This window comes from Bubalus bubalis, chromosome 16 (genome assembly GCF_019923935.1).
Source record: "Bubalus bubalis isolate 160015118507 breed Murrah chromosome 16, NDDB_SH_1, whole genome shotgun sequence".
In the NCBI taxonomy this organism is placed as follows: Eukaryota; Metazoa; Chordata; class Mammalia; order Artiodactyla; family Bovidae; genus Bubalus; species Bubalus bubalis.
The window spans coordinates 49,830,409-49,848,278 of record NC_059172.1 but is presented as its reverse complement, the minus strand read 5'-3'; the positions used below and the strand labels follow the sequence as shown (position 1 = coordinate 49,848,278).

Genomic DNA, 17,870 nt, shown 5'->3' with positions numbered 1-17,870 from the left:
GGAGATAAGGTTGGAGAGGGACATTGCAGCCAATTATCCAAACTGCTTCCTCCTGAAATAGACTTGACTTGACTTCCAGGTAAATCCTGGGGGAGCTCCGGAGGGTGAGTGAGGCATGATTTCCCTTCACAGAAACCATTCCTTTTAAAAACTGTGCTAACAAATACAATTTCTGCTTTATTCCCTTGAAGGAGCTTAATTTTGTTGTGTAGTGTGATACGTGGTGAGAGGAATAAAAAAAGACCAAGGAGACCGTTTGTGTCTTTTATATCAGCTCTCAGATTAATATATTGGTAGAAAAAGAAAAACTGGCTCTTTTCTTTTCCTTCTCCAAAGAGGATCTGTTAAGGTCACATTGACTTCTCTTATCAGAGCCTCCACCCTGGTTTTTTGGAGTGAATCCTTCTAGAGCCATCTGAACCAGCATCACCTGGGAACTTGTTGGAGATTCTCAAACCCTACTCCACATCTACTGAATCAGAGGTTTTGGAGGTGGTATCCCTGTAAACTATGTTTTAACAAGCCTGCAGGTGATTCTGATTTTGGTAAATGCTTGAGAACCACTGACTTAGATAACTTGCTGTTCCCATCTCCCCTAAATCACTCCCAGATTCTTCTGTTCATCCTTAAGTCTCCTTCAGATAACCCATCATTCTTTGGGCTACGGTGGCAATCTTAGGTAATCTTGGATTTTAGTCAGGTAATCTTGGGATCCTCTCTCCTGTAGGAAGAAAAAAATTCTCCATGGTGACTTCCTTTAAAGCATTACTGATGTGAACAGATAACCCATCTTCCCGACCACTGGCAGGTGGGGCTTACCGGAGCTGTTTGGTGTACCAGGCACATGCCCACCAAAAGATTGTTTTCCATCTTACAGATTAGAAACTTGGAGAAGAGAAATAAAATGAAAACTATGATCTGGCAGATCCAGAGGACGTGAACTCTGAGTGTTCTAGTTTCTGCATTAGTAATACAGAATCAGTCAGGATGGCCTAGGCTCTGCTGTGGTAACAGCAACAACAAACAATATCTCAGTGACTTAGAGCATTTAAAGTTTATTTCTCACTTTCACTCCATGTCCATCACAGGTCACCTGAGGGGTTCAGCTCTGTCACCTTTACTGAAGGACCTGCATCTCTGTGCTCCCATGATTGCCAAATGCAAGAAAAAGGAAACTTGGCAAACTGTGCCCCAGCACATTCACTCACATTTCATTGGCTACAACAAGTCAAATGACCACTTCTCACACCAAAGTTCACTCACATTTCATTGGCTGCAAGTCACGTGACCACTCCTCATGCCAAAGAGGCAGGGAAGTGCTTTCTACCAGGCATCTGGGAATAGAATCAGAAATACTTGTTGGTCAGCACTAATGACTACACTTAATAATCCACAGAGCTGATATATTATTAAGAGAAGCGGGACTTTTTGAGATTGGCGCTGAAGAGCTTCTTTTGTTACATGACTAGAGTGTTTGTTTTCTCATTTTACCTCTTCTGTTATGCTACCTAGTTCTTTGTCAGAACCCTCAAGGAACGTGGGTATCAGTCAACAGGTCCTGCAGCCTGACCCCCAAGGGAGACTTCTGCACACCCAAGCAAATAGGAAATACCTCTTGGAAGAGCTAATATAAGCCCAGGCTGTATTAATAAAAATATAATGTGTAGAGAAAGGGGGAGAGTAGTTCTCGTTTATCATCATATTTGTGGACTACTTCATTAATTCATTCCAAGTTTATGGATCCCCAAGGATATGCTAAGCCCCAAACACTTTGATTTGGGTACTAAATATCAAGAGGGATGTTGAGCAACTGAGATTCCCCTGAGGAGAGGGACCATTATGGTAAGGGGTCTGGAAACCCTGTCCTGTGTTTATTCTGTAGGAGAGAAGATGAAGGAGGATATACTGGAAGTCTTCAAGAAGGGCTGGCAGGAGGAAGTGGGGTATGCCTATTGTGTGGCTGCCGAAGGCAAGCATTGTATCAATGAGTAAAAGTTAAAGGCAGGCAAATTTTCTCTTAGTCCATAATTTTCAAGGGAGGTGATTTTCTATCATCTCTTGTTTCAACATCTGGAATCTCATTTTTAACACTAAATGAAGTCATCTGCTTCTTAGGATAAGAGTTGACTTTTTCCATGAATAATATTACTATTCATTTTATAGGTAATGCCTAGAGCCCCTTTGATTTATTATCAGGTACTTTTCTAGGTGCTTTCCATGTATTTATTTCCACAACAGTCCTTTGAGGAAGATACCATCATTATCATGGATACTGAGGCACAGAGAGGTTGAGTCTTGCCAGAAGTTGCACAGTTAATAAGTGGCAGAGTTAGGATTTGAATCCAGGCAGTCTAGCCCCAGATGCTATGCCTCTGACTGCTATACATACTGCCTCTCATTTCAGTGGTCTTCGAGAGACATTTCCCTTCCTTGGCTGTGCTTAGACATTAATGTGCTGGCTAAGTAGGCTACTGCTACTTAGAGGTTTTAATTGTAATTGTATTTGCAGTAATGAAATTTGATCTAATAGCTTCATGCTTGCTTGAAAGGCACCAGCTTCCCCTCAAAGTCTCTTCTCCAGAAAGCATTCTCAAGCCTGTTTACAGGGCTCATTTCCAATGACTGGATCAATTGGTCTCCTCTGAAGGCCTCTTTCCTGAGTTTTGGTGATTTTCTTGGGAGCTTGTGGCTTAGAGGGCCACATCCGAGGGCCCTCATACACTATGGCGGAAGCCTGGGCGCAGAGAACTCCCAGCTGTGGTTTTGGTGGCTGGCGCTGTGCACAGGAGTATTCTCTCTTTGGTGCTGGGAAGCCCAGGAAGCCGCTGACAGACGCCTCTGCAGCTCTTAGGGAAGAGGAGAGAAGCATTCCGGAGCCATGACGCTGGCAGCTGACTGACAGCAGGCTGTATACACTGATTCCAGGCTCTGTCAAGCATTTGATGTTGAGGTGGGGCCTGCTTGAGTGAGTATGTGTTCTGGAAGTTCAGAAGCCTGCTGCTGTGCTCAGAAGCCAGCTGTAAGGCCCCTAAGATCACCTCAGAGTTTCCTAACCTAGGAAGAGGACCGTTGCCTGGCCTGTCGTTCTGGGCATCTGAGTAAGTTTAGCTTGGTCCTTCCACTGGGATTTGAGCAGCCCTTCGTTTTCTCGTTGGACTGTGTTGGAAAAAAATAACAGTTGGAATTGCCTAGAATTTCATGAGTGGTGTTTGGAGGATATGACTTTAAAAGATACTGCCTTGCTAAAGGTACATCTTCTCTTCCTGACCTTTGACCTCTTTGGGGGTTCATTTTGCAGGTGGCAGGGCAAGACTCTCCAAGGCATTTGCTGATTATGCCTAGGGTTGGGGTATCTCCTGCTGCCAGAGATGGCTGTTTCTCGTTCTTCTGCAGTTTCAAGTTGGTGAAAGCTTGCAGTGAGAGATTGAGAGCCCAGGATGGCAGAGAGGGCGTCCTACAACTCTGAGCTCGAACAAGGAGTCTGTCCTATTGCTCATCTGCTGAGCCCTGGGCTGCGAGGCTGCTGTGTTGCTGTCTGCAGCTGATATAGCCAGCACCTTGTCTCTCCAGACAGGCAGTCTTGAACTAGCTGTGCCTGTTGCATTTTGTTGCCATGGCAGCAGAAAAATGAGGAAAAATGGGAACACCTGGCAAGCCAGAAGCAGAAACTTGACTGTTCAGTTTTCCTTCCTGGTCTAGGAGACGGTGTTGGTGACAAGCACAGGTAAGGGGAGAGGTGATGATGGTGTCCTTAGCTCATTCGGGCATCTGGGTGTTGGCTTGGCTCTTGATGCTGCTGTTTCGGAAGGCACTGGCACCGGAAATTCAGTGGCTGTCTGTGCTGAGGGAGATGCTGCGGTGGTGGCTTCGCTGAGTGTGGAAGGGGAGCTGCTGCCTGCACAGTGATTTTTGTCTTTCTGTGACTTCCCTCCTTGTCCTCCTCTTTTACCTCCTCCTAGCCTTGGAGGTACCCAGATCTCCATCAGAAAAGGCTATTTTTTAGTGAGTAAAGTGACTGCCTGGTAATCCAGGAGGAGGAGATACACTAGAAGAGGGCTTACCAAAGGCTGGGGTTAGAATTGTTGCATCTCTGAAATGGCAAACAGAGGTCGAAGTCTGGTTCTCACTTGTAGACAGAGACGTGGAGCCTGGACAGCGGAAGACTGGACCAGGCTCACATGGCAGAGTGGGCTCTGGGCTTGGAGGCAGGAGAGAGCAGCCTTCGAGGCTCACTGGGTTGTTTCTGTGCCAGGTGAGGGGTGCCAGGTGCTGTGTGGGCTGGTTTCCGGCTCCCAGAGTGATGCAGAGTAGGGAGAGGAACTAGAGCTTGTGTTCCAGAGAGGAGCTGGGGAGGACGGGGAAGGAATGCAGAAAGCCTTAGTTGAGTAATGAGGCCACAGTTGCTGAATGAAAACCTCTGTCAGACAGCCTCCCCCAAGGTGTTGGGAGTGTACAGGGAGCGTTGGCAGTCTGTCTGAGTGTCTCTTTTTCTTGGAAGAGGGAGTGTGGAGGTGTCGGCCTGTTTCGGACAAGAACTTTGTTTTATTCCTGCTTTTCATTCTGTATTGCTTTCCCCAAACCCCTTAGGTGGTGGGTGTGAGTGCCATAAAAAGTGCTGGTTGTGCTGGTTGTTTGTGAATGTGCCTCTTCTCATGCACCCAGTAATTTTGTCTGAGTTCTCCATGTAGAATCCTTGCAGATAAAGCATGAATTGGGTTGCCGGTTTCTCTAGGAATTAATGGGGCACAGATGTCATCTAATGATGTCTTCCTAGTAAGAGATTCCTGATTCCCCATAGTTTCCTAACCTTCTATCATAGCCTTGAAGACTCTTGATGTTATCTTTCTTCTGGGCAAAGAATGGGAGGGCAACCTCCTAGTCACAGGGTCATTACACATTAGAGAAGCCCCAGATAAGATGTTTAAAAGTCTGTTTGTAGGAAATGATTCCTGTTGAGAAGTTAATTGTTTGGTACCTTGAGCTTCTGAAGAGAGAGTGCCTTGGAAATAATAAAGTGTACCTGAGATTTATGTTCTGGAATCTCCACTGATAATAGTCACAAACAGTGCTTTTCATTGAATGTAATGCTTCATGGTTTTCAAAGCATCATTTCTGTCCACAGAACCACGTTCTGAGATGAGAATTCTTTTCTCATTTTGCAGAAATGGAAACTGAGGCCCAGAGTAGCAGTGTGACTCATGGAGGAGTCAGTAAGCTGCAGAGGATGGTTGAGATCCTGTTATTCTTGGCTTATGGTTTTTCCACCATCCCAGGGTCTTCTTGGATTGGGGATTGGTCTTGGGGCTGAGAAGAGCAGAGGCCTATTTCTGCCAAACCTTGGAACTTGCCAGGTGGTATCTCTGTGACAGAGTCCAGGTTCTGGAATCCAGCTACTCTCTTGAGCTGGTCATTAATCTCTCCAAGCCTCAGTTTCCTCTTTGACAAAATGGAAAAGGTAAAACTGGCTTTGCAGGGGGAAGTGAGATAATGCCAGCAAAGGGCCTGACACAGCAGGTGCTGGACAGGACTTGCTTGACTTTGTGCACCTGTCCCTAAGGGTTGGTGATACTTGGCCTGGCAACCTACCTATTACAACAGCAATGGGGTCTTGCTGTGATCTGCTCCCGTTCATGATGTTGACTGAGACACAGCTGAGGAGCCCATCGACCAAACTCACCTAAACTCAGACCCAAAGGAAAAAAATGGCTTCTGAATTTATAACTTCTTCTTTTTTTTTTTTTTTTAAACTACATCTGTCAATGTTATACACATTTGCTCCTGGGAACGTAGGAGGCAGAAGCAGCTCTTTCGTAGGTGGGTAAATGGAGGGACAGAGAAAATAACTTCCTGCCCAGGTTCACCTGACGAATCGCTGAGGAAGTTCAGAGTCGAATGAAGTCACTTTCCTCCTGGGCTTCTCCAGACTGATTTCTGTCTGGTTCTATCTTCTTTTGTTCTTTGCAGAGAAGAGGCAGTTCAGTTAAAACCCTAGCTCACTGTTTTGAACTTCAGCCCACACCCCTCCAGCAAAATAATCAGCATTCATGTAGCCCAAGTCAAGGAAAGAGAAGTCTTTGTTCAGAGCATCCCACTGCACTTTGGGAATCAGGATGGCACGGAAACCTGGCAAACAGGCTTTTAAGTTAATAGATTTGATTTAATGACGCTAGGAGTCTGCTTTCCCATAGCGTGTGCAGTTTTTTTTTTTTTTTTTTCCTCCTCTCCAGGGATCCTTGTGACTCATGCGCCTCAGGGCAAGCTCCTGGGACCCAAACCACCTTCACAGAAGCTCTGCTCAGGGGCACGGGCTCTTCTCTGGGTGAGGGGGCCCTGCTTGAATGAAACCTGTCAGGAGCATAACTCAGTCAGAGAACATGAGGACAGGTTAGTGTCTGCCCTGTCAGACTTTTATGTGGGGAACATGCCTGTAAGATGCGACTGGCTGAAGCAGATGAACCAGAATGCCCACATCCGAGTGAGTGTGGATCCACTCAGAGCTGTCTCAGAGCTGTGTGTGCATGGGCTACACACATGCACCACTGATGTTCCCACTGCTCAGACTATTGTGGTAAAAGATCTCTAGAAGTTTCCATCGGAGCCAGCTTTTCAGGCATGCAAGAAGAATGTTTTTGAGTCTTTTATCATATCCTCATTTTTGAATATCAAGTAGTGTCTCAAGCATGACCACTGTTTGGTTTTTTTTTTTATTAGTTGAAATTCCAGATCACTTCTAGTGATTTCCGAAAGTCGTAAGTCTAGTCAACCTTGGAGGATCTAAGGGGCTTCCTAGATGGCACTAGTGGTATAAAACCCACCTGCTGATGCCAGAGACACACGAGATGTGGATTCAATCCCTGGGTCGGGAAGATCCCCTGGAGGAAGGCATGGCAACCCACTCCAGTATTCTTGCCTGGAGAAGCCCATGGATAGAGGAGCCTGGAGGGCTACAGTCAATAGGTTGCAAAGAGTCAGACACAACTAAAGTGACTTAGCACACACACATACACACAGACAGAGGACCTAAGAGACCATTGGACACTCTGAAGAGATTCAGAGGAACATCCCCTGAATGCAGGTCTTGTTACTTGGCCAAGTGGGTAGCTGTGTGCACCTTGTTCTTTCAAAGAGCCAGGTCAGGAACTGCCAGGTAATGGTTGACTCTTTTGTGTGAATGGGGAGTCCTGTGAAGACATGCTCCCTGTTTATAGAGACAACACGGTCCCCTCCCTGGGGTGGATTTAGTTTGGATTTTAGTCCTGTCTCCTAATAAGCTGCTTTCTCTGGATGTTGCTGAGCAGAGGTCTCTATAGTCATGGAGTGCGGGGTTTTCTTCATGTGTTTCTCCCTGCCCACCCACCCCTCAGTGTCCCTCACTGATGTTCAGTGTTGGGGCCACAACTGGTCCTTTTCCAGCTGAAATCTATTCATACCTGGCTGTCTAGGTGGTGGTCATACCTTCTTTCCTCACCGACCTAAGGCTGCAGGAAGGTCCTCTTTCTTCCTGCACTTTTGGCTGGAGAGCTCCCTGGCTAGCCAGCATCCCAGAAGCTAGTATGGGAGGAGACATGGGGTTAGAATACAGGAAGAGGACTATAGTTAGAGCTCAAGATTGTAAGGTGCAGAAATGGCAGAAGTGGCTACCTGTCCTGGATTCCTGGGCCATCACAAACCCAGATGGTCTGTTCTTTGTCTCACTGAGGAGCAGCGGCGTATCTAGTTGATGGAATGTGATGCTGTCCTTTAAAATGACATGGATGAGTTTAAAAGAAAGAAAAAAATGTGTAGATTACAGCAAGTTTTAAAAATCAACATGGAAAATCGTAAAGCTATGTGATCACAGTTATCTGGGCTTCCCAGGTGGCTCTAGTGGTAAAGAACCCACCTGCCACTGCAGGAGACATAAGAGACATGGGTTCCATCCCTGGGTCAGGGAGATCCCCTGGAGGAGGGCATGGAAACCTACTCCAGTATTCTTACCTGGAGAATCCCATAGACAGAGGAGTCTGGCGGGCTACAGTCCATAGGGTCGCAAAGAGTTGGACACAACTGAAGTGACTTAGGATACACAATTATCTAAAAACACAAAAAAGCACCCTCCCAAACCCCCCCCCCCAAAACCAAGCATATTACAAAGAATGAAAGTAAATATACCAGGGAGATTCCTAGTATCCTTTTGGTTTAGGATTCTGGGCTTTCACTGTTGTGGTCCAGGTTCAGTCCCTGGCTACTGAGATTGTGCAATGTGTGTGGTGTGGCAAAAAAAGACAAAGGAAAGAAAGTAAATATACCAAGTAATAAGAATGATTTTCCTTTGGATAACAGGACTATGGTTACAGTTTTCTTTGCTTCTAGCTTTTTTCTTGTATTTCTCAAGTATTCTGTAATAACCCTCATATCAGTGTCTTAAATGGGAGACAATTAAACTTGATAAAACCCCAAACAAACCTTTTTTATTGTTGGACTGTGTGTCCTGAATTTGGGCTTAGAGATGTAGCTGCCATAACTGAGATGAGCCGAGAACTCTTCGCTTTCCTTGTCTCAACCTCTGGGAATTTGAAAAGTCAGGCAAGACCAGGTTCCAGGAAGACGTCTCGGGCATAGTTCTGCCTGGAGGCAGGGGCTGGACAAGGCAGCCTCTCAGAGCCCCTTCCCACCCCCGGTTGGCTGTTATCTCTCTGCTGCACACAGCCTCTGCCAGCAGTGTGCGGGCTCTAAGTGTGGCGACATTCTCTGAGTGGGGAGCAGTGACAAAAGTCTGGCTGGGATGGAGGCCGGGGGCGGGGAATCCGGAGTGAGTGCCTGAGCTGATAAGGAGCCAGTGATCTTTCTGCCTGGTGGGACTCGCACCTCTAGCTGCCAAGCATCCAGCCTGGCCCAGCCCCTTGGAAAGCTGGTGCCTGCCACGGTGGTCCTGCTGCTAGGACAGCTCAGACAGCACGGTGGTCACGGCTGTTTCTGCGAAGGACTTCCTGACGGTGCAGGGTGTTGCGGCTCTGTCTTGGGGTGTGGGAAGGATCACTGTCCTTTGAATAACAGTGGTTTTGAAGGAAGCAGCGTAGCTCCAAAGTGGAAACTGGGATTTTCCCTCCTGGCACCTCTGTAAAAGTGAGCCTGGTGAGCGGACTTCCAGAACACGTCTTCCTCGGCTGTGCCTCATCTGGATCCTCCAGCTCTATCTCCTCAGGGCCCTGGCCCAGGCCTCCAAATCAGTTTCTCCACTTCTCTGGCAAAAGGCCTCAGTTTACTGCAGCTGTCTGGATCCTGTCACCCATCGGAGCAGCAGGCACCCAGCCAAAGAATGCTGGCACTTACACTTTGAGGAAGGCTTACAGATCCTGGAGTTAGCAGAGCCTGGGAATCAAGCATTGAGCTGCTCAAGGATAGGGACTGGATTGTGTGGAATCATTTGCTGCTGCTGCTGCTGCTTTGAAAGAGTCTTTCAAATGCTGGGGCTCTGTAGAGGCAGGTGAGAAGGGTTCTCTACGATATCTCTTATGCATTATGCATGATGCTCCCAGGGTACCAGCCTTCCCAGGGCAAGTGGGAAGCGTAACTGGTCCTCTTGGTGGGAAGCATGATGCCGCTGGATGCTGATGGGGACATATTGAGGGCATCTGCACCGGGGACCCAGGCGTCCCTCATTTCTTCCTGCTCTCCAGACATGGCACAAGGGGTTAATATCTCCAATGGCTCTATTTTGGGGCTAATGGAGTGTTCCCTAGAATAGGACTCTTTGTTGAGAAGTCTATTTTGGGAGGCAAGCCCCACTGGCATTTATGTAAGTGATTCTCTCTGTGTATCTGGGGGTGTGGGTGTGTGTGCGAGTGATTTCTTGTTACTAATTATAAGCAGCTCTTTTTGGGAGCCAGGGAAATGGAGGTGTGTGTATGTGTGTAACGAGTGTGGATTGCTCTTGCTGTGAAGAGTGGTGGTTTAACCATGTGTGCCCATCTGATGGGGCACGCAGTCACCCAAGTAAGAGGATAAATGAGGGGGCCTTGGGACAGCAGGCAGCAGTGATTTGGCCCCTTGGGGTGTCAGGCTGTGGAGCCTGCCCACCTGTCCATGCTCTTGATTCCCTGAAGCGCATGTGTAGGCTGGACATTGTGACCCTCTGACCGCAGCCTGGAGTTAAGTGGTGTCCAGAAGATCTGTCCTGGGTTGTTTAAGGTCCATTAACCATTTCTAACCTGAACTAAACCTCAGACTCCACTTCCCATTGCAGCCTGGCTACTTACTCACTGGATTCTCTTCTGTCTGTCCACAGGCCAAATCCACATATGTCGAAGCAAGAGAGAAACCAAAGACCGTCCAGCATGGTCAGTGAAACGTCCACGGCGGGGACCACTTCCACCGTGGAGGCCAAGCCTGGCCCCAAGGTGAGCTCTTGGCCACTCGCCCTTGCCTTCCCCTCTTCTGTAGTTTGCCAAGTCCTTTTGTAGCCAAAAACGCATTTGACCTTCACCATAGTGTTTTTTTGTTTTTTAACTCTTTATTTTGTATTGGGGTTTAGCTGATTATAGTGTTGTGATAGTTTCAGGTCAACAGTGAAGGGATTCAGTCACACATATGCATGTATCCATTCTCCCCACAACTGCACTCCCATCCAGGGTGCCACGTAACATTGGGCAGAGTTCCATGTGCTAGACAATAGGTCCCTGTTGGTTATCCATTGTAAATACAGCAGTCCCACCGTAGTTTTGTGAAGGAGACACATAATAAGTATCCTCCCCAAATGAGAGATCAGGAAATTGAGGCCAGTTGGGGTTGTCGCATGTGTCCAAGAAAAGAGGTGCTTGCTGACAGAACCAGGACTGACATCTAGGGCCCTGGCCGTATTCTTCATTTTCCTGGCGTGTCTTGGGACGGCCACACCTCTGTTCACATGTGTCTTGGAGCCTGCATGGTAAAATTTGTGACAGAGGTCCCAGAGGTGTCTGTGCCCACGCTGTGGAAGCACTGACTGAGGATCAGGGAAGAGAAGCAGCATTGTGGAGAAGGGAAGAGCACCAGAAAGGGGGTAAATATCTGGAAATTTGTAAATACTGTCACCAAAAAGTAGCATTGCTTCAGAAAGCCACAGGACATACTGGGGCCAGCAGCTGCTGGTAAAAGTTGATGGAAAAATCCCTTTACCTTTGTTTTCTCTGTGACCCAGACAGGAAGCTTGCTAGCTCTTGGACTCCCCTTTTAATTAGGATGCTATGGCCGTGCACCCACCCTTCTTGGTCACCTCGCTGTTCTTTTGATCAGAGGACGGTGCCGTGCAGATGAAGGCACAGGGAGCCTATGGCTCTTCTATCATGCATGTGCTTTTGGGGGCTTCCCCAAGTCATCCCGGCTGCTAGAGACTAAGTCTGCTCTTTCCTAGATCATTAAGTCCAGCAATAAAGTCCACAGCTTTGGGAAGAGGGACCAGGCCATTCGGAGGAACCCCAATGTTCCAGTGGTGGTGAGGGGCTGGCTGCACAAGCAGGTGAGGAGACTGAGGAGGGAGGGTGGCAGGGAGGTAGTTCTTGCTGATTTCCTTCCTTCCCCTGACCCCTGGGAGCTGGGAATGGGCCCATAATAAGGTTTTTGTTTCTGAGTCTGTCCGAGGCCAGATTCTACCGATCGTGCTAAGTGATTTGCTCTTCCTGTTTGTAAGTGGACCGTCTACTCAATGGTGCAGTTTCCTTCCCCAAACCCACTTAACCGCTTTGGTTCTTGGTACTACTGGCTGTCCTGGGACTCGGACCCGAGTGTGGGTGGATCAGCCTGCATCCAGCTTTATTGCCATAATCCTCTGCCAGCACTTGCCTTCCTCATGTTAAAGAGCCTTTGTTATCATTTGCCTGAAAAATCCCATGTTTTCCTTTTCTCCTGTCTTGCACACATATCTAGCTTCCTAACACCTCAGATTTCAAATCAGCCAAACTCAACTCACTGTCTCCTCAGCCCCTACCTGTCTTTCCCTCCAGCCGGCTTTTCCTGGGTCGTGGTGGTGCCATCCTTCTCCCAGGCACTTGGTTTAGGAACCTCAGCACCATCACCAGCTTCTCCTGCTCCCATGTCTGTTCAGTCCAGAAACCCTGTCAGCTCTGTGTCCCCCGACGGTCCATCCTTCACCTCTGTCTTTACCACCAGTTATTCTGCCTCTGGTCCTCTGGCCTTGGATAGGCTGTGAGGTCCTAGGGTCAGAGAACATGTTCCTTCTGTCTTCTTCCTTCCCTTCTTGCCATCCATCCATCCATCCATTCCCCCACTCACCCACCAGATGCCTGCCATGTTCTAAGTGTTCTCACTGCAGCGACAAAGGGATGAGTAATGTGTGGTTCCTGCACTTGAGGACCTCCTGTCGTAGTCTGCAGGGGACACCTCTCATGTGTCATGTCATCACCCAGCACAGACTCCCGCATAGCATATTGTCCAGATAAACACAAATTCTGAGAGCAGTGATGTTTATTTTTACTCAAGGCTTTATGGGAAGACAGAGGTGGGCGTTAACTTGTACAACACACAGAAGAAATTCCTAAATGTCCCCTTGAAATCTCCCTCCCCTAGTTCTGTTCCCCGTGGCAGCTCCCACAGCTCCCCAGCCTCTTCTGACCAATACTCCCCTGGGCACCATTCTCTTTTAATGAGACCTTCTTCCCTCACAGCTCTGTTCTCATTCTCTTTTCTTACCTGGGTCACCCTCTGACTTTTTCCATTTGCATCCCTGTCCCCGTTAAACAAAAGGCTCCTTGAAATGTGGGGTGAGATGGAAGGGATATAGATAATCCTTCTCCCCAGCAGACACGCCCTTGCCCAGGCCCCTGGGCCCGGGGCTGCGCTGTAGCTGTAAGGTCTGTGTAGATGCTCTGGACACCCAGTAGAGAAAGTGTCACTGTCCTTGTGGCAGTCCTGAGAGGCTTCCTGGAGGAAGTGACATTTGAAGCAGATATATAAAGATGGAGAAGAGCTTTTCAAACAAAGCAAATATCGTATGCCAAGACTTTAGAGGTCACCTAGTTAATGCAGAAGATAAAACCAAGAAATACAGGAGCTTAGCAAGTTTTTAACACTTAAGTAAATGGAGGATGGATAAAAATTTTTTTAAATTTAAGCCTGTCAAAAAGTTTTGCAGAAGGAAGACAATTTGAATAGCTAAAAGTGGCTCTGGAATTTTCCTAGGTTTTGGAGAAAAGTGACCCTAAAACTACTATTTTCCTACCCTCACTCACTCACTCACTTCAGTCACTCAGTCGTGTCCTCTTCTTTGCGACCCCATGAATTGCAGCACGCCAGGCCGCCCTGTCTATCACCAACTCCCGGAGTTCACCCAAACTCACGTCCATCGAGTCGGTGATGCCATCCAGCCATCTCATCCTCTGTCGTCCCCTTCTCCTCCTGCCCCCAATCCCTCCCAGCATCAGAGTCTTTTCCAATGAGTCAACTCTTCACATGAGGTGGCCAAAGTACTGGAGTTTCCACTTTTAGCATCAGTCCTTCCAAAGAACACCCAGGGCTGATCTCCTTTAGAATGGACTGGTTGGATCTCCTTGCAGTCCAAGGGACTCTCAAGAGTCTTCTCCAACACCACAGTTCAAAAGCATCAATTCTTCAGCGCTCAGCTTTCTTCACAGTCCAACTCTCACATCCATACATGACCACAGGAAAAACCATAGCCTTGACTAGATGGACCTTTGTTGGCAAAATAATGTCTCTGCTTTTGAATATGCTATCTAGGTTGGTCATAACTTTCCTTCCAAGGAGCAATCATCTTTTAATTTCATGGCTGCAGTCACCATCTGCAGTGATTTTGGAGCCCCAAAAAATAAAGTCTGACCCTAGCCATATTTAAAAAATTTTCATAGTCACCTAAATTTTTTTTTAATAAATGGAATGATTTACATTTTAGATGAGTAGAGGCAGAGTCTTGTTACGAGATAGTTTAGTTCAAGAAAATCCAGGTCTTTTTCTGTTGAACGGAAGGAAAACACAGCATAACCAGTCCCTTATGGTAGATAACTTAGTCAAATGAGAATTTTGCCTCACTGATTAATAAGCTGACTCAAATTCTTTGTTGCATACTATGTAAATCAATTTTCTTTCTTTTTTTGATTTTTATTGGAGTACAGTTGATTTATAATGTGTTAGTTTCAGGTGTACAGCAAAGTGAATCAGTTATACATATATATATATCCACTCTTTTGTTTTAAATATTTTTCCCATATAGGCCATTACAGAGTATTGAGTAGAGTTCCCTGTGCTATGCTAAATCAATTTTCTAATCAGTACAAATGAAGATATTTTATAGCATATTGAATGAATGAATGAAGGAATAAATAACTTTTTGTTAAAAGCTGATTTCTTACTGGAAGAACTGTTTTTAAATTCTTGTCTTCCTTTCTAAAAGTAGGATGCTTATGATATATTAGACTGTTTGCAGGAAACAGAACTTCCTGGGGATAAACCATCATTGGATTTAAATTTTAATGTCCTATTCAAAGAAAGGCTATGCAATAAAAATTTATTAATTGATGGAAAGAAAGCGTGAATATGGGCAAATCTTGGTTCCAGAATCAGGTTGTACATAACTAAGGAGGGGGAGCAGTATGCTCAGATATTGCTCTGATTAGTTTTCTTTGTTTTGCAGGACAGTTCTGGGATGAGGCTGTGGAAAAGGAGGTGGTTTGTGCTTGCTGATTATTGCTTGTTTTACTATAAAGGTGAGCTGAGGTTCAGGCCACCAAGGGCTCTTTGTGCCCGAGAGGGTGGCGAGGTGATATAAAAGTTGGTCTTCTCAAATCCAGTGTTTGGACCAGTGGTCCGAGCTAATTAATAACCTGTTAACCTGCCAAAGTGTTCACTTTTACATATGTGGATGGCTGGTGACTTCATTTTTATCAGTCCCAGCATTGGATGTGCCATTTGTCGAGTTAAAAATAATAGAATCTGGTTTGCCTTCTACTTAGGGTCTCAAGATCTGGAGTTTTTCCAGCTTCTGCCCCACGTGGGGCATAGGCACACCTTTGATGCAATCTGGAGGGAAGAGAAGTATAGGTGAAGCGTTGTATATTGTAACCTATTATCTGGATTTATCCCCTGTTATTGGATGGAATAAATAAAATTGAATAAAATTTGTCATATGAATATTTGTGAAGCCCCAGTACATAGAGTTAGGGGCTGTGCAAAGGTGAAAAGAAAGTAAGGCTCAAAATATGGAGGAAGAGATAGCCTAATTATAAGACAAGACTAGGCTGTGACAGGTGCTTTGGAAGGCATCCAAAGTGCTCAGGCAGTGCAAGGGAAGCGAGAAGTTAACTCCATCGTAGATAACTTGGGCAGGCTCCTTAGAAGAGATAGGGTATGAGTTGAGCTTTTTAGGATGGGTAGAGCTTTGCCCATGTTTGGGGGAAGATGGGCATTCATGCAGAAGAAGCAGTTTGACTTAAGTTCTAGAAGCAGAGGAAGGTGGAATGATAGGCCTTCAAGGCTAGAGCGAGTCTTGCATGCAGCACACACTAGGGGATAAGGCTCAGGAGATGGCTAAGGGCCAAAATGCAAAAGGGCTGTGACTCCAGACAGAGGAAGTCAGGTTTCCTTCTGTATCCAGTGAACAGTCAGCAAGTACCTTGTGTGGGAGAGCAGAGGGACCAGCTTGTCATTAGGAAGTTACCTGTGGTAACAGAGATGGTTTGGGGGAGGAAGAGAATAGATGTAGAAAATATGATATTTCCCACCTGCTCTAACTTTGCCCATGAGGAGTGTACCACCCAGAATCCCTTCCCCACCCTTCACAGAACTTTAAATAGCACCTTCCGAAGCCTTCTTCCCTTCCCCAGGCTGTGTGCCGCTCCGGGCTCTTTTCCCACAGTGCGTGGTATGCGCTGTATTTCAGGAGTTAGCAGGTGGGACTGAGCGTGTTTACCTGTGTGCCCCCATCCTCAGGGAGAGGGCACTGCCTGACTCACCCGTGTAGTCCCAGCACTAGCACAGTGGTCCCCAGAGCACCTGAATGGATCACCCATGATCGCAGTCATCCTGGGAGAGATAAGAAGCACTGAACTAGGGCTGTGGGATGGACCATCCTAAGGAGGGTGCCACAAGAGGTTATCCTGATGTGCTCTTCCCTTCAAAGACAGCCGAGAAGAAGTGGTCCTTGGGAGCATCCCTCTGCCCAGCTACGTGATCTCACCGGTGGCCCCTGAGGATCGCATAAGTCGCAAGTATTCCTTTAAGGTACTGTCCCTCTCCTTTAGTGCAGCAGTGCCATCCTAGGAAATGTTGTTGTTGTTTAGTCACTGAATCGTTTGTTAGCCCATGGGCTGCAGCCTGCCAGGCTCCTCTGTCCATGGGATTTTCCAGGTAAGAATACTAGAGTGGGTTGCCATTTCTCTCCAGGGGATCTTCCTGACCTAGGGATTGAACTTGCATCTCCTGCTTTGGTAGGTGGCTTCTTTACCATTGCGCCACCTGGAAAGCCCCTAAGATGCATTGTGTTCCCAGAAATGGCTTCACAGAAGCAGTTGTTTTTGTTGGGACTGGGAGGAGGAAGAAGTAAAGAAGTTGAGTGTTTCAGACTCATATTAACAAAGTTATCAATTCTTTAAGCAAGAATAATATCCCATCACAGGTGCTTTCATTTGTGTCAGAGCTTTTGAGTCCCTCATCCTTGCTTAAGTATTTAGACCTCTCTTTTCCTGTCACGACTGTATTTCTGCAACAGGGTCTCAGAAAAACAAAACAAAGCAGGGTATCCTGCTTTCTTAACCACTGTCGCTATCCCCAGTGTCTCCAGAGTTGCTGTGGGTTGAAGATCCTGGATCCTCCTTTGCTTCATTGCATGCTGTGGTATCGCCTTATTCCTCTAAAACCTTTTGTGACTGAGAACTACTATTATCCACATTACCTCATTTGATGCTTGTGGGGAGCCTGGGGGGTTAGTATGATTAGCTTCGTTTTATAGATTAGGAGAATGAGGATCAGGGAGCTGAAGAAGCTTACCACAGTCCCAGAGCTGGAAGACGATGGAGGCAGACCTCCACCCTGAGCTCTGTGCCCTTTCATGTGCAGTGCAGGGAGGAAAGATGATTTTTCTCTCTTCCTCTCTGCTTTTCTCCCACATCTTACTCTGGTCATCTGCACACCCATTGCAGGAGGCAGAAGATGGTTTCAATGAATGGTTATTATTATTTTAGTACTAGTGATCTATCAAATAGTTCAGAGCCTCTCCTGCTCATTGTTGGCTCTGAAAACGTTTTGTTCCCTGGGTTTCAGACTAGTCTTTTGCAGCCGAACGCCTTCCTTAGAAAACCTTCCTTTCTAGGATTGAGTGTTGCTACTGGGCAAACAATTGGGATGACGCTGTTATATATGATTTGGTGGTGGTGGTGGGGGGGCAGCGTTTGGAATATCTTCAAAGTAACAGATTATAATAACTATATATATTTCATCTTAACACTTCATTGGGAGGTGTGAAAAATAGATTCGAGGAAAACATCTTTTATGTGCTGTCACATTCTCTCCTTTTTAAAAGAAATAAGACTTCACCAAATGTGTTCCCTAAATATTTTGTCTGGGAGACAGAAGGCATGCCCATTTTGGGGGCTGATTGGGGTCTTCAGGGTCTGAGAGGAAAGAAAAGCTACTACGGGCAGCACTGGTGATGTTCAGCTGGTTCTCCAGAGAGGACTGGTTTCCGGAGTGTGGAAGAGGTCCCTTCCCTTTGGGCTGCAGTGTCATTCTTTCAGGGACCTGAGGGTGGGCCTGGGGCAGCTCAGAGTCCACGTTCATGGGCTACCGAGAAGTGTGCAGTGTTTTATGTCCTGGGCCTATGCTTGCCTCTGGTGTCATTTCTCAGTTTCCAGAACTGCAGTTCCCTGACTGTTGCTAGGACACCCTGC

At 46.7% G+C, this 17,870-nt stretch overlaps 1 protein-coding gene across 15 annotated transcripts in view; it reads left to right on the top strand.

The window, feature by feature from the left end:
- The window catches only part of PLEKHA7 (pleckstrin homology domain containing A7), a 229,650-nt gene that overhangs the window by 142,233 nt on the left and 69,547 nt on the right, over positions 1-17,870 (top strand). For all 15 annotated transcript variants that reach the window (XM_025266706.3, XM_025266703.3, XM_025266704.3 and 12 more), the window contains 4 exons: positions 10,268-10,379; positions 11,372-11,476; positions 14,621-14,693; positions 16,106-16,206. In XM_025266706.3, coding sequence (XP_025122491.2) covers positions 10,268-10,379; positions 11,372-11,476; positions 14,621-14,693; positions 16,106-16,206 — 391 coding nt within the window. The remainder of the gene's footprint in view (positions 1-10,267; positions 10,380-11,371; positions 11,477-14,620; positions 14,694-16,105; positions 16,207-17,870) is intronic.